This window comes from Magallana gigas, chromosome 7 (genome assembly GCF_963853765.1).
Source record: "Magallana gigas chromosome 7, xbMagGiga1.1, whole genome shotgun sequence".
In the NCBI taxonomy this organism is placed as follows: domain Eukaryota; kingdom Metazoa; phylum Mollusca; class Bivalvia; order Ostreida; family Ostreidae; genus Magallana; species Magallana gigas.
In genome coordinates this window covers 43,665,377-43,683,168 of record NC_088859.1, presented here as the reverse complement: position 1 = coordinate 43,683,168, position 17,792 = coordinate 43,665,377, and the positions used below count along the sequence as shown (strand labels likewise).

Below are 17,792 nucleotides of genomic sequence, written 5' to 3'. Positions count from 1 at the left end.
CGGACTTATATATATATATATATATAAATTGTGAATGAAAACTTAATGCTTTGTATCGTCACTGCCATTCAGAAATTGTATTTCATTTTTATAAGAGCTTAGCAAGTTGTATTATTTTTTACAATTAATAAAATCTCAATCATGGTGTAAAAGTTTTTGGGATTTTTCTTAAATCAAAAAATATCCAATGGCCATTAACTCAAAAAGTAGGTCATTGACATACTTTTTTGAAAGTGAAAAATAACACTACCATTAAAAGGTCTATAACACACTATAGAAAGTTTGTCATTATCATCAGTGGAATTTTTTTCATTCATTTTTTCATTTTCATTCTGATTAAAAGTATAATACCTTAAGCAATACAATGTAGTCATTTCAAAGAAAAGAATTGATTACCAGAAGTGTGAGAACAAGACATATGTGAGCCAATGCTCACTAGTAATACCCCCGCTATTATGTGAATATGCAAAATAAGCAAAGTCGACATTTAACAGAAAGTTAACGCCCGATTGGTACAAAAATAGATCCCACCATATGGCATGCCTGAACAGAGAGTGTGTTAAAGTCTCAAGCATCTGAGATAAATAGTTGCTGAGAAATCTTTGACGATTTGTATAAATTTGTATAGAAATTTAGGCTAAAAATAAACAAAGTCGTCATTTAACCGAGGGTTGACGCCCAATTGGTACAAAAAATATATCCCACCATATTGCATGCCAAAACAAAGAGTGTGTAAAAAAATTTGGCACTTGCGATGAATAGTCGCTGAGAAATCTTTGACCAATATATATATAAAAATTTAGGCAAAAAATGTACAAAGTCGTCATTGAACAGGAAGTTGACTTTCGATTGGTTCAAAGGTACATTCCACCATCTGACTTGCAAAACAAATGGTGTGTAACAATTTCAAGCATCTGCAATAAATGTTTGCTGAAAAATCTTTGATAAAAATATGTTTGAAAATTTAGGCTAAAAAAAAACAAAGTCGTCATTTAACCAGAAGTTGACGTCCGATTGGTACAAAAAATAGATCCCACCATATGGCATGTCTAAACAAAGAGTGTGTTAAAATTTCAAGCAACTGCGATAAATAGTTGATAAGAAATCTTTGACGAAAATTTATAAAAAATCTAGGCTAAAAATAAACAAAGTCGTCATTTAACAGGAAGTTGACACTAGCGGTGTGTTTCGCGTGATTGAAATTAATCAGGACTATGTACTAGGGTCCTATAGCAAAAAAAACCCCCACTATTGATGCTTTTTACACACATCCATAATTCAGGACCAACGCTGCAGTACAGATAATCTAATTCTGTGCAGATTAGAACGAGTGTATTTAAGTGTTTTAACAATGAACAATCTGAAGAGCAACTTGTTTGTTCCACTGTATCTAATCATTCTGGGAAAATCCAACATATATTACCCGTAAGTTAATTTATTTAAAACGACCTGAACGATTTTAGATCAAAATTTTCTTTTTCCTATTGAATGTATAAAATGCATATGCTTTACTTGCTCATTTTGAATGATTGATCAAAATCTGAATGTGAGAAGTCAAGTTTTAAGAGAGATACAGAGGTAAAAAGTCATTGTTATGTAAACAAAGCTCAAGTCTTATATTTGTTTACAAATAATGTAAAGTATGGAATTACCATTTCTTTGACCAAATGACTCGTGGGAAACCAGGTAAACTGATTCAAACTGTTCATAGATAATATGATAAACAGAAAAAAAAACATTTGATAGAGACTTATACCAATGTAACACATATGTAAACCATAACAAAGCTCGAGCTTAACAAAACAAAGATTTTCAAACTCTGTATCTTGCTGATAACTCAATATTTGACTTTCAAATTTTGGTAAAGCATTAAAAGTACCCATATTAACCATTGTAAACATTAAAATTGGAAAAATAAGATTTTAAAGCAATATGAGCTGTATTTCTTAGAATTTTATTTTGCTGCAAAAACCTGCTAGTATGATAAATCTGCATGTAACTTAAACTTTTATGATAAATAAGATTTGAAAAAATCTTTTATTTTGGTCAGAAGAAAGATTTCTCTTCTAAGGAATATAAAACAGTTCAATTTTTGTACTGGACGACAATAATTCAATTTTGCTTCAATTAAGGCTTTTAAAGAGCTTTTCCCACAAAAATAAGGCTAACAGAAATTAATAAACCATGATTTTTTTGTCAGTTTTAGTAGAAAATAACATTTTTGTGAAAAAAAAAATTCAACGTGAAAATTGCAGCTCATATTGCTTTAAGTTTTGAGCTTAAATCGTGTCCAAGTCCCTTTAAACCACATGTTCAGCAACTTGACGTAGCCGTTCCTATTCTTGAACTCGGAAAACTCGAGAAATTATATAACCGGTCGCATCAGGAACACAGTGTGTGTCTCTACCAGGCCTCAAAGAATTGGTTGCACAAAAGGCACTGGGTAAAAAAAGAGCTGCGTACGTGAAAGATTCGGGGGATCTGTGTAACTAGATAGACCAACCAAGGTCTTGTTGTCTTGGCTGGAAAATCAAATAATTATGCAATGTTCGTACTGGTGATATTATCAAATAATGTTTGTTAGTTTCTTTACGATCTTAATTGTTCAAAACTTGCCAATTATCAAGAAAAAAATCTAAGAATCATGGATACTGTGAAAAATCAATTGTTAGAAAGAAATATGAATTTGCAGTTGGATACATCGCAAAGCTAGACAATTGATATGTTGTCTTGTATCGCTAGACTTATTAACCTCAAAACACACAAAAATAGCACTACTGTACCCTTTTCTAAATTTGGAAATAGATAAGATTAAATTTGAAGGAAAAAACCACGTCGACCAACTTAATTACAAGGTGACATCCAACAAGTCCAGGTAAATTTTGGAATTTAGCGACGTAGTTTTCCCATCCTCTCTGTAAACAGCTGGATATTTTATGGGTTACCGGGAGCATTATCTCCCATATCAATTATACATTTGTTACAGTAAACGTTTAAAATACATCCATGATCAAACCCATCTATAACAGTTTAACTGTTTTAGAAAAGTCTGAATTAATAAATCTAAATCTGTTAATCAGCACACTGGCTGTTCACGAAGTTATTAGTACGTCCATCTTTTTGTCTATTAATTAAATCCATAACCCCTCGTCCCATCCCGAATTCAAAAGAAACCAAATGTGAATGTTTATCAGCATATTTTGTTCTTATGAAATGATGACCCTTGAAATATGTTAATCAAGGAGCCACATCGCTCACACAAGGAACAATGGCCAACTGATATATCGCTGATTCAATCAGTTTTACAATATAAACATGATAGAAAGCTAATGTTTAAGTTTGGATGTTATAAACTATTTGGTCATTGGGGAAATGTCTCTAACATCCTCTCCTATTTTCATTTTTTCCCCATTATCTCCTCCTCTAAAGGGCGTCTTGCCTTTAATTTGAGCAAACTTAAAAACGCTTTACCTATTAAGCATACCATTTGCCAAGTTTGGTTGAAATTGACTCAGTTCTTCTGCTGAAGATGAAAATGTGAAGAGTTTACGACGACAACGACGGCCACAGACAAAGTTGGTGAAAAATCAGCTTGAATGTTTGTCTCAGGTGAACTAAATGTATTTGTTTTTGCGATGACTCTAAGGCATATAATGTCATAATACGTATTTCAGTGTGTAAAACGGACAACTAGAATTTTTCACGGTCAAATCGATTTTGATTTACAAAAATTCTTCATAATATGATCTAAATCGTGAAAAAGGATAGCAGAAATTTGTCTAATTAATATTTAATTCTTATATATTATGTAATATGAGTTATTATGTAATGTGGACTTGGTAGAATTTATCGACGCATTTTCAGTAGATTCAATTTGTACCATAACCCACCGAGGTATGAATGGCCTTTTTTGATTAACTGTATAAAAAATCAATACTCTAATATTCATTAACGTTAACAGGTAATTTTACCTGTACCAAATACCAAGACGATATCAAGGACGGGAATTACAGTGTGTGTCCTTATAGTAACCTTGACTTATCATTGACAAAAGAAGAGCGTGAGAAATGTAATAATTTGGCACACCTAAAAACATGTAGTTCCTTTTTATTTTAGTTTTAAACCTCATTACTCACAGTTAAAGGTGTATGTGGCGTATTTTTAGTTAATAATATTAGTCAGATAGGACTTTTACATAAATTACGCTGTCTAAGTTCATCGCATAAAAAAGATACGAGAAATGAAAAATATAATATATATTTTATTTTTTATTTTATTTTTTTACGTGCCGTAAAAAAATACAAAGATTTGAATAAACCCGCCTTAAATGGGGGTATTTATTCCATTTACCGTGACAATTACGCTAAAATCGTGTTTCACCTAAATATGCCACGTACACCTTTGACAGAGGACATCTAGCCCGTATGAAAAATCCCAAGGATAAGCATGCGATGTTTTAGGATTTTATCGATTATCTCAACATTTTTTATCCTTTTTTATCAGAAAACTAATTATTCGAATTATTGAAAAACGATAAATTGACATAGAAAAACCTGGGTTGTTTTTTTTTTGTAAGAAAACGACGTTTTTGCTTAAAAAGGATCTGGTGTATTCTATATTATCACCTGTGGTTCGGCATAATAAATAATTTATAGATAAATATATGAAGATTTATTCCCCGAGAAAAATCACATTTCTCATGGGCGTTGACCTCGGGAAATCCTCCTTTTTCCCTCAACATCATGGGATAAATATATAATTATATTGACTTTTTTATCTTATATTTTCTGATGGTGTGAAACTAGTGGTGTATATGTTAATTATTGATATTGCTAAATTTTATTATTCGTAAGGGAAGTACTGAAGGAATAAATTATTTTGTCAACGTCATGAAAGTATTCTTATGCGAATAAATTCGGTAAGCAAACTTGTTTTCATGCCTCTTTCTCCATGCCATTTATCTGATTAATTTTACTGCGCACGCGCAATTTCACAAAAACGTGAATCGCTTATAAATATGTTTCAAAAAATATCCCTTAATATTATCTGTCGCTTCCTTTTATACAGCTCATCACATTGCCAACAACGGGTCTAGTTTCTAATATCGCAAAATTAGCATTATATACGACAAAGAAATAAATAAGCTTTCATTAAGTGGGCAGTTATAGTTTAGTCATTACTTAGAAAATGTTGACTTCATTTTACATGTACATATATATGTAAACTATAATGACGTTGTCTATGTTGAAAACATTATGTACATACATGTATATAATTAACACATTTATCGATTTCGTTTATTTGTGAACTTTCGTTTCATGTCGCCTCATACAATGTATTTTAGTATATAAGCCATAATAATTCATTACTTTATCCAATCGCATGTTCTCGAAAGGATGCGTCTCCAAGGGACTGAATATGAAACAGTCGACTTCACATCCACACATATATATGTATTATCATAATCATCATCTGTTGCAGCACGCTACACAATATCATAGATTGAACGACTAGCTAACGATCCTCAACAGCCAGCTTCTGTCGGGTGAATCATTTGTACCAAACATGTCCAAAATCCGTAGAAAACTAAACACTTCTTTGAAAATACAAATCAAACTCAAAAATATGTATACAGTGCTAAAGTTTTATTGACCATTTATTTGAATTTTTTTTTCAAAATAGATCAGTTTCGGCATTTGATTCAAAATGAATGTACATGTACATGTATACCATTTAAGAACACATCCTGTGACAATTCTCAAGAAGAGAAACAGTCAGACCTTGGCATGAGAGGTTTGAAAGTAACACAATGATGTAAACATTTTGATTTTCACGGAAAGCTACCAAATATTGAACACAAAACAATACGTCCTTCCTAAGGAATCAGATGTAAAATTTGGATAAAACTCGCTTCACGTACATTTTCCACGCCGAAAACACCTCTTTATGCGACGTATATCCCCTACAGGCAATCACTTTGGAGTCTAAATCTTTGCAGTCCTTGAAAGAAAACAAACTATCGTTCATCTGCGGAAGAACATTTAGCTTCATTGCGACGATTCCAAGGTAAGAATCGTCCACTGCAATGTACTTGACATAAGGGAATGCCACTACAAACCTCTTGGCGACGTCCATACTAACCACGTAGGCACCTCCAGCTAAATATGGCGGATATTTATTATTTGAATAATCTTCTTTCTTCACAAAATGTGGACTAGCCTGATGACGCATCACGGGGGCCTTTTCTACTCTGTACCCCACCAGTAACGACTGCGGATGTTCGTGATTTGACAGAAATTTCAGTAGATTTTTCACGTTAAAATGGAAATCATCATCTTTGTAAAGTATGTGAGTAGCATTCGAGCAATACTCCACTGCCCAGTTATATCCCATGACGGTTTTAATGGTCAGATTTTTATAAGAATCCACAAAGTTTTGCTGTACAATGTCTCCATATAATGCATTTTCTATCAAAATGTTCTTATTATGTTCTTTCTTTGACGTTCCCATCAAGAAAACGATTCGAACATAGCCCTGCTCAATTGGGTTCTTCTCCATTGACATTCGAAGAGTCTGTCTTAAATGGAAGTTATCCGGCGCACTTTTGATGAGTATTAGTACAAATATTGACCCATTTTGGGGAGGGGGGTCGTTACAAACATTGGATGGATTCAAAATATATTTATACGGGTGCGAATTTAGAGGTACTAATGGAATCTCCTGTCCGCTGTCTTTCATCACAAGTAACTCCTCAAAGTTGACATCATACGGATGGGATATGTTGTAAGGATTTTTTGTGTAGTTTGTGAGTAGTGTAGGTTTTTCGGGGGTTCTTCTCTGTTGAACAGATATCTGGCCGTCTGACGGTTGGTGTAAAAGTAAAGTAAAGAAGAACACTACAAATATCGGGGATAGGCATGTAGCCACCAATTTCCACCGACACAGAGCGGATTTCCACCGGTATCGCATGATCTAATCTACAACGAAAGAAGAACATCTACTTTAATACTTAGTATTTTATAAGGAAGTCTAAATAAGTTGCAAGTGGAATTTGGTAGACTTTTCGGTAAAATACTTCAAATACTCTTCAACTCACACACACACTCTCTCTCTCTTTCTCTCTCTCTCTCTCTCTCGTGCGATATAATTAGTGACCGTACTAGTATGTGTTTCTTTTAGTAAGTATAGTCAATATTGTCTACAGCTACATGTAATTCTACTCAAGTTGGAATTTTGTGAATATTTGTCTGAATTCAATTGATTATTGAACAGAGCCGATTGGATTACATGTGCTTGCTGTATTGACCATTTTTTTCTTGTTTTCGACTATAAATGTTTGCAGCATAGCGTGTCATACGAGCTTATCAATTTACTCCCTTTGCTCCAGAACATCATGCAATATTGACTACCGAGTATTCTTCATTCTAAATACATAACCTTCAATGTTTATTCAATTCTATGTATGCATTGACGTATCGCAGCAAACGATGCTACTACTCTGTGTAAAACTAAAATACCCGATACGAGCATAACAAATCAGCAAAAATATGAAGGTTCTATGAAAACAAAATAGAGAAACATTCCAAAGATTAATTTTAACAATATCAAACATGAGAGATGAGTGTGCCGAGACAACTATGTTATACCATCCGAACACAGCGGAGGTTATTTTGGCCCTTCAGTGTCGCGTACCATCTCAACACAATGGTGGTCTGTGTTATTTTGGTTCTTGTAGCATATCATCACATTTGAGCAGCTGTTTTTCAAATCTATCACGCTATTGCAACTCTAGCTGACTGCACGTATTAAGCGTGAGGTGATCTTCACACAATAGAAACGGTGCATATTTCGATGAATGATTTAATTAAGCGAGTAATATGAAAAAATTATACATACGTGTATATCTACCAAATTCTGCTCTGGCATGAATAATGACAAATACCAAAAACAATCCTCGAACGTGTTAAAAATGTAAAAATGTCATCCTAACGGATACATTGTATAATACTCCAAGTGATGGCTTTGCTAGAGCACTTGTGGTGCCACGCACACCGATAAATACACTGTATGTCTGATATACAATGGGTAATTGTATGTTCGCTTAAAAGATAAACCGTTTTACAGTAACCCAGTTTTTTTATATTCATCGAAAATGACAAAACAGCCACTGTTTTGTGACCTGCAGCTAGTTTTTTGTTTGCCTAAAAGTCGTTTCAATGGACTAGGACATTTTAAAGCAATATAACGCAACTTTTTATACGATTTTATTTACATTTTCTAGTGCCTTTATCTGTGATAACACTAAGAATCGATTTTGGAACGAATAGTCCAATAATTTCATCAATGTTTATACATATAATTGCTGAAAATCACGTAAATATAAGTAATGAGGAATCATTTTTGAAATATTATGAGGTGATATACTACGACCAGGCGTGATCAAATCTTTTACATATAGGCTGTCATCGCCCTTCGGGTTTTTTTGGATTTGATCCCCCCGACCGTATTTGATCACCTCATGATACTCAAAGAATGGTTCCTTATTCCCTAGATAAAATTGTTAATATTGTTATATTAATATAGATCTGTAATTCGTTCATTAATTCAGAATCGTATGACCTCCACGATAGAAAACGTTCTATTAATTGTCCTCTACAATTCATTACTTCCAATAAGTTACTGTAATAACTTTGAGATGGTATAGGACAATCCCTGTTGTGATGTACTTCCTATCGAAATAAACAATGAAATTAAGCATAATTTTACATTCTTTTCTGTCCTATATAATTGTTACCTAACAGCGTAGCACAACGAGTTAAAGCGTAACTAAGAATCTGTAAGTCGAGTTCGAATACCGCTGGGACTCTTATAATTTTTACCTTTCCAAAAAATTTTAAAACAATTTTTTGGTCAAATAATGTAAAATTTTAATAAATTTAAACGGTGGAAGCATTTATCCACATTAACATCGACAGGTGCCCCATACTACCTTAACACTTTATTCATCCATCGGTCATTGACGATAACAATACGCGAGAAGATCTTGAATTAACACAGAATACACGGTTTACAGCATCCCCATCATATCAAAGAAATTGTATTAACTACGAGTAATGGTTCACACTTAGTGTTTTTGATAAAGTGGTCGTGCAAAACGACAATAGCAAGAATTCGTGCAATCGCGTGCCTTTCACTTCCGTTGCACTACAGACATCGCGGTCGGTCGGGTCAGCCAATCACGTAATTAGCATTGTCACGCAAAAGCACTAATGATATGCAAGCTGATAAAATTTCAACAAGTTCTTTGTTCCAATACTTTTATAGCATTTTTTTTCATGATCGCTATTAGACCTCAAGAATTTGAGATCAACCCTTTCAATTAAGCATAGTTACTGGATGACATCACTTTGAGTTAATGCTAGAAAATAAAACTTCATTGGCAATGAAGAAAATATGGTTGTTCAGAAAGCAATTACACAAAATAAATATAAAACCTTATATCTTTGAGATGAACTCCCATTAGAATCCATGTATATTTTTAAAAAATGAAAAGAAAATGGAAGAAAAGAGATTTTGGATTTTTTGAAATTTCAATTTGGATAGGATTTAGATCCATTTTCACAAGACCTTGGACTTTCAGTAGAAGGTTACTATCTATTTCTTGTCAAAACAAGCTGAAGTGACGCTGGTTTCAAGTGAAATACATGTATACACCGGTTGCGTAGTCTTAGCCCAAAAGCCAGACAAATCTTGTTGATTTCAAAGAGCCATGGTCGAGCGGCCACCATTGAAATAGACAGGCCCACGTCAGATTGCTCTTTGACACCAAGCTCTTGTTAAAATGGTTCAAAGTAAAAACGGGAATCTTATTAGATATTCCACATGTGTTCGTGACGTTTTAAATATCAAAATCTTATTTAAATCAAATAACACATTTAATTTTTTTTATAACAAATGATCCCTGTATTATTACGACAACTCTATCATCCGTTGTGATCTTTCAACTCTCATTCTTTGAAATTCATGTTCGGCTGTATGTGTTTAAGCTTGCAAACATTTATTTGCATTAGGTAATAAGGCGATTCTTGTCACTGAGTAACATGATCATAAGTAAAGAAATTCGTTGTGCCAGTGATTGCTTTATATACAATTCATTTTGTTACTGATAACAAATGCTCTGTCTATCACTTTGTGAACTTTTATTGCTATAAAATCTGTAGAAGAATACATTAGGAAAAAGTTTTCAATTCCGGTAGGCAAGCTGTAGATTTATTGAAATTGAGGCGTTAAATTTTAGAATAAATGTTTACTAGTTTAATAATATAATCTTGTTATATTTCGAAAAAATGATCTAGTTTTGCATATGTAGAGGAACATATGTATACATGTTGAAAGGTACACTTCCGGTTGAATGCAAGTGGTGTAATTATATAATATCTTGAATCGTTAAATCATTACTGCATAGACGCAAGGCAAAGCATATGAATCAAAATGCGAACAGATAAATAAAAGAAAATGTATACAAACCCTGAAACGTGCTACTACACCTCTAAAACGAACAGTGCCGTTCCGTGCAAGAAACGAACCGTACCGTACACAAAGTGTACCGAACCGAACTGTGCAACCGGTGTAGTAGCACGTTTTAGGGTCTGTATGTATTCTGTTGTTAATATACTCGGTTTCATTTTTGGCATTTCATAAACATGAAGCTTTCAAAAAATTTTAACATATTTTGAAAATGGCTCCTTTCATTTAACTACCCTCGCTTTTGATCTAAAATGTACTTTTTAAATGAAATATGAATTGAGAGCCCATTGGATGAACAACAAATTGGCGAAGCTGTTTATGTAAATGTTCTGTCCATGCAAAAACTTTTATTACGTTGTGATGTGAATATCATACCGTAATTTAGCTTCGATTCCCTCGAAGAAAACTATGTACAACCCAATTTCAAATCATTAAATTTTAGAATTAAAATTGCAGCACAGATAATTATTTGAATGTCATATTGAAAATTTTGAATTGACGAGGTGGGTGTAAGTATTACAATCGTCTTAAAAAGTAAGTACGTGTATCAGTAATTGTTTTGTTACATGAATTTTGTCTAAAATGAACTGCATGTGCGAGGTTCAAAACCTCGAAATGCGAGTCTAGTGGTGATGCATTGACATAATTATTGCTTTTGCAGCTTGAGGCTCTAATTACCACGCACAGCGCAAGTAAATAACTATCATATTTTTACAATATTGTTGAAAACGGAATTCAGACAATTACATAACATATAATTCACATTTATATAATGAAGTGGATGTCAGCCGATCAATTTGTCAATTATAAAATGAACGATACTACGTGTTTCTGAAACATGGCTTGGTCATAATCTAGGATAGGTTCTAGATCAAATGCCAATTACAGCTAGTTGAAGTAAACTCCATCCATCAAATGCTGAATCAAATCAATGAATTAGAGAGATTTAACGGGCTGATAAAAAAATACAGAATATTTGGAGTTGAATTCATGGATTGTTTATCACACCCCTAGCTAGCCCCCGAGACACGATAAACAAAAAAGTAACTGAGATTTTAAGATTTAATTATAACAATATTGATTATGAAAGATAACATAAATCATTTAAAAATTGTAAAAATGACACATGATGTACACTAAATGTTGACCTTTAAGATTGCTCTATTGACAAAATTCTTCCAGTCTTTTAGAATTTCTTTTGTTGATGTATAACCTCGACAAGATATCACTTTCTGAAAATCATTACAGTTCTTTATGGTGAAGTCTTTCTCATTTTTTAGAGATATATTGAGTTTCATCGCCAACATGCCGATATATGTATCTGCCATTGGGATGCTTTTTACATAGGGGATAATCATTGCAATTTGTTTCGCATAGCGCATGCTCAAAATGTAACTGTTTCCGACTAGAAAAGGAGGATAAATATCGTGAGCGTACTCCTGGTTGGATACGTAATATTTACTAGTTGGTCTTCGCACCGTGGGCGACTTTAGCCGGAGAACTCCTGCAAAAATCGAATCCGGGGATTTATATCTTTTTATATAAGCAGCCAAATTCTTCACATTGAAGTGGTAATCATCATCTTGCATTAGTACGTGCGTGGCCTCAGAACAATATTGCTCAGTCCATTTGTAGCCCATCACCGTTTTCAGTGTCAAGTTTCTATATTTGTCTATAAAGTTCTGTTGCACGATGTCATTATAGCGCGCATGCTCCACCAAAACATCCGTATTTTTATCTTCCGGGTCCGGAGAAATTCCTAGGAGAAATACGATTCTGACGTAGTCGTGATACGCAGTAAAAGATTCCCAGGTCCAACGGATTGTCTGTCGTAGATGGAAATTGTCTGGTTCACTCTTGATCAGAATTAAAATACTTATGTTGGCATTATTTTTGAGGGGTGGGTTTGAACATTTGGTGGTCGGGTTTGTAATATACACATATGGGTTCACATTAATAGGCTTCAGATCAAATCGTTTACCATTGTTGACACCTGACACAAAGCGCACAAAGTCAATATCATATTCATGGGTTAGAGTTCTAGTGTTATTATAGGATGAAATGTTGACGTATCGGATTACTTCTTCCTCAGTCGTGGGTACCACGGTGGTAGTTGGTTTTACCGTGGTGGTAGCCACTGATGTTGTGACGGTTGTCAATGTCCATTCAAACGAGAATTGTGGCCGTTGCATTTGTAGAACAAAAATAATTACTGTAGTCAATACAAAGTACACGAATAGCTTCCATATTGGTATCTGCAATCTTCTTGTAAGACATGATGTGTGATTCCTGAAAAGTACAATTGGTGTTATAAAACAACAGTCAAAAAGCAATCTTCTCTTCCATCAATAATTCACAAGTAACTTTAAGATTAATCAATCTTGGAACTTTTAGCGGTTTTTTTTTCTTGCCTTCATATTTTAAAAATTAATTCACTGTAATTAACATTTCCATACCTTGAGTTGTACTTGACCTTCTTGTAAATCATTCTGGCTGCAGACACCGAGGGGGCGTGACCTAAAACCGAACCGGTCAACAATGAGAGTAGTCATAGCTAGAGCCCAAGTAGCACCCTGTTGTCAAACGGATTAAGCCCCCAAATTTTAACACTAGTACACAATTATCTTTTCATTGAGGAATCCCTATTTTTCATCAGGGCAGATTGTGACTCATTGAACGAGACTTTATAAAGCCAAACAATGCTTCTTTTCATTATTTCCCGTACTTTGATACTCAGGGAAGGAAATAGAAAAACGAAAAGGTTTTGCACTTTTTGAATTCTAACTGAATATCATTTATGCAGTCTTGAATGCAAGATATTGTGGATTTTGATAAAATAATTACAGCTTAAAGCTTTTGTTAACAATCACAAATAATAATTTAAACTTGCATACACGTACAAGTACATGTTTCTGCCTAGTTCTCTATTTTCTCTTCTTCTTTTTTATTTTTTTTTTGGTCGATTGCATTTCTCTCACTAGCTATGATGATTAAACCTTGCAACTTGTATGCTGTATGCACAACATTATTATTAATATGGAATAGGAACTTGGAGCATGTGTCCTGTATGTAAGTTTCGAATGAGTTTCCGGTGAACATTTTTCTGCACAAGATGTCGATCTTATGTTCCATAAAATACGAACTTCCTCCATCTAGAAGAGGATGATGTACATTTAAATTTTGAAGAAAAAAACCCCACACACACTCAGTTTGATCCCTGTCTTCGATATAACGGGCTTCAAAATCAAGATGCATAAAGAGGCATGCTATAGCTGTGTTTAATTGGTGCCATGGTAACATACTCATATACATGTCAGAAAGCCTTTATTAGGGACGGCTGGGCTTTGCACGGAGATACAATCTGGGTGTTATTACATACCTTGCATCAATAAACACATACCTTTTAGGGCACTTATGTTGTTAAGTGACCAGTTACGATAAAGTATCACACTTCAGGTCAAGTTATGCTATGTACTGAACTAAATTCTGAAGGTGGTAGTTAATGGGCACACTGTATACATGTTCATTACGTTACCCTTAATGCTCTACCAAAATTGTATCAATTTCTACAGGTAAAATGACGTTTTGACGTTTTATTGAATAGGTCTGCGATTTCAAACATCCCTTGTCTTTTTTCTTCGAATTGGTCCCATAACACAACCTACTACAGCAATTCATATCCCAAAAACGCTATGGATTTCAACTTTCAAAAGGCAAAAATAAAATCGTGGTACCAAACACCCTTATGCAATCTGGTCTCCAGACTACATATTAGGAAAACACTTCAGTCAATAATTGAAATTTTTATTACTGATAACCTAGTTGTCGCAGCGCTTGGACCCCAAATTGTGGTTTTTGATCCAGGAGATTAGACCATTGTCCTCACCATGAAGCTTCTTTAGCAGACAATGACGTGATCGATAGAGCCTTTGTTAGGTCAACATCTGGTCAGTGGTTCATACTTAACAATTCTTTCATTAAGGAGAGAATATTATGCGATTTTGAGTTATAACGCCAAGTGCAAAACATAGATTTTTCCCCCCGAAACAAGAATTTTTTTGTCACTTGGCATTGGTAATGGAAAAGACAACAGATCTGTTCATTTTCATTTTACGTAATCAATCGGACCTTTTTGTTCAAGCATGTGCAATTTTTTGTCTTTTGAATCTAAAATTGGTACACTGATTTTTATCAAACTATTCATGCACATGGTGACCCAAATTCTAAATACGGGAAATATTTTATCTTACACAATTTTTTCTTCACCCGATGATACCTAGGAAAAAAAAGCAAATATAGCACCTGTCGGAAAAAATTAAATATGCGATATTTAAAGATAAGACACTTTGTGCAAACTCCCAGCAATCAGCTGATCCTCAGCATTAAGACTGAAAAGCGTGGCCATGGCAACAAATCAAACCAGAGTTGGGTTTCCTTGGCAACTAATGATTTTCAGTGTAATACTATGTGTTATACTATATACACAGACTAATTATTGAACCAATCATATGTGTGGGAACAATATTTGCAGAGCGACGCGTTATAGCTATTCTATCCCATCACACATCTAACAATTCGTGGTAATTATATATGGAACAGCCATTTGTGAAGCTCTAATTACAAGTGTGATTCCTAGTAGTTTATTGCTACAGGCACTGTAACAGAATAATTATCCAACAACTAGTCTATCAAAGGGCTTCTTTGTTAATTATTTACGTAAAAAAAAACGATGCTATATTTTATTCTGATTACCATCTGCTAGATTATTTTAGTAACTTGCATTCCAAATTTCTTGAATGAAATATCAGTTAGAATGAACTAAGGACATATATCATGTAATGGTTCCAGTACAATACACAAGGACTCTCGACCTTATCCCACTGGAAAGCTTTTGTCACTTGTACGACAACAATGGAGTTCAACTGAACTGTTGTATAGCGCTCTCAATTTTACCCAATCCTTCGCATTCCGTAGGAATTAGTAATAAGTATTTCAAATGAAAGCAAGATAATTTAGAAAACCGAATCTTACAATAACACGATCTCCAATTGAAAAGGGTATTCAAGAAGTTATCCAAAAGATTGGCATCTCATACAATTCAATGGAAACTGGCCCTCTACTACTCCGCGGCGAAAGATTTAAATGGATGCACAAAATTTGTCCCGAAGAAAGGCTTACCTTTTGTTGCACTTTCTGAATTTGAAATCCCACGCCCGTTAAATGATCATCCCGAGACTACGTGTGGTTGACAGTTCGATTATCCTGAATCCGTGTCCGATTCCCTATATATTTGACATAACTGAGTTGATAATATAAGATACTTATTTATGACATCTTAATAGGATATTGTCCTTTACGTAATTCAGAGATGGATGATGAATATTATTTTATATTGAAATGTCCCTTTTATTGCAATTTAAGAGAAAAAAAAAGCCTTAAGAAGTTTTACTATACCAAACCCTCTTATTTAAATTAATTAACTATTGTCATCACAAAATGTAAAAGAATTGTGCAATTTAGGTTAATATATTAAGAATGCTTTTGTCATCAGAACCTTGCCTTTTTTCAAATGATCCGTTTATATTTATGTTTATATCAAATCAATACATCACAAGGTGGGCCCTGCACGACGTGGCAGCTCGGACTCGGACGTTGATTCAAAATCAGAACTCATTGTTTTTTTACCTAATATACTCAGGGAAAAAAGAGTTCATTTTGGATTTTTTGTGTGTGTATTGGTCTAAGTTTATTATCAATCATATCTTTCTTTACACACATATATATGAAAATACCTTCCCTAAAAAACAAACAGAAAAAGCCACTATCAAAAGGTTTTTGATTACGAATGAAAGACCAGTGTGTAGTAGAACTACTGGGGACTGATAAAGTTCTGTGGACTCGGCTCACCCTACTACCGTACCCAAATACTTGGATATCTGGGTTGATTAGTTTACACAGTATTTCAGGGAGAAAGGTCCATTTCTTTAACAGATAAGAACACGCGACTTACAATGCGTCGTCATTAATTACCTTAGAAAAGAGAGGGAATACGTATGTTAAACACGTTGGTGCAAAGATGTATTTGCCCATCCCTTTAATTAGTGTTAAGGGTACATTTAAAACTTAAAGGTCTCATGCCACACCTTCATTTAAACAGGACAAACGAGGTACAAAGATTTGATCAACGCGTTGTTGAACTAACAACTAAATTAAATACACGAACAATTTTAACATGGTAAGTTTAAGTGGTTCACTGCAAGTATTACATACAATCCCATTTCCACTACCGACAATTAACAGTCTACAGTGAACCTGACGCCGCCCTGCAGTACATACGATGACAGTCGGTAAAATAAGGAGAAGAAATGCAGTAAACTCTTGTTCAAATATGTCAAAATGACACAAGGTTAATTCAAACCGCTAGACTGAAAATGTCTTTTTAAAAATGTTCTTCATCACTACAATTTTGTATTCTATCTATCCTTAATCAATGATATCTTTGTCAACGTGTCAGGCTAAGCAATGAGCAGATATACTGCCGGTTTAGTTTTTCTTTATAACATCCATGCCGTTATTTTCAGACCTAATTTAATCATTTGTTTAATTAAAATCCGACCAACAACAGACAGAATTCATAAAACAAGTGTACAAATTACAATCTGCGTTATAAAATGACCAACTCACAATTTAATGGCACCAAAAGGCACCTCATGGAACCCATTGAAAAAACAGCGCATTAAAGTCGGTTCGGAATATTTTTTCCGCTGTTCATTAAACCGAAATGCGTACATGAATACATAAATAAAAATAGCATTAACAAAAACAACAATGACACTTATAAGGATGATCTCGAAACGGACGCAATATCCACTTAATATGACTACCACACCGGGAAAGTGTAATAATATTATAATCATGTATAAATTGCGGAAATTTTCATTTCAAACAATTAAATACTTATAAAAATTTAAAAAGCTATGAAGAGATGTTTCACTTACATGAACTTGAATTCTACATCCGAAGTCCAAAATATAGTGTAGATCAACGAGCGCTACATACCACAGTCATCTATGAATTAAAATACCCGATACAGGGTGTTCTGAATCAATCCAGGTCGAGTCTCTCCTAGTGCGCATGCGTCTGATAAATGGGTACACAGTATGTGCTATATTTCATCGACATACATCGTACTTTCTACATTTATGTATAAAATCTTTTCTTGGTGTTGGCGGAAATACACTCTCTTCGGTTGCGCATGTAGTAAA

At 34.0% G+C, this 17,792-nt stretch overlaps 1 protein-coding gene across 7 annotated transcripts; it reads right to left on the bottom strand.

Annotated features, from left to right (window-relative positions):
* Window positions 1-5,436: 5,436 nt before the first annotated feature.
* LOC105335519 (beta-1,3-galactosyltransferase 5) lies at window positions 5,437-17,792 on the bottom strand. Of its 7 annotated transcripts, none has more exons than XM_011439430.4 (4): window positions 17,526-17,792; window positions 15,706-15,826; window positions 12,984-13,044; window positions 11,576-12,816 (listed from the first exon to the last, which is right to left on the bottom strand). In XM_011439430.4, exons 3-4 carry the CDS (start codon window positions 13,013-13,015, stop codon window positions 11,664-11,666), a joined length of 1,185 nt encoding a protein of 394 aa, XP_011437732.2. In that variant the 5' UTR covers window positions 13,016-13,044; window positions 15,706-15,826; window positions 17,526-17,792; the 3' UTR covers window positions 11,576-11,663. The 7 variants fall into 7 exon arrangements, with proteins under 7 accessions (XP_065921528.1, XP_034314642.1, XP_011437734.2 ...); XM_034458750.2 differs by having other exon boundaries at window positions 15,706-15,809; XM_020070306.3 differs by lacking the exon at window positions 15,706-15,826.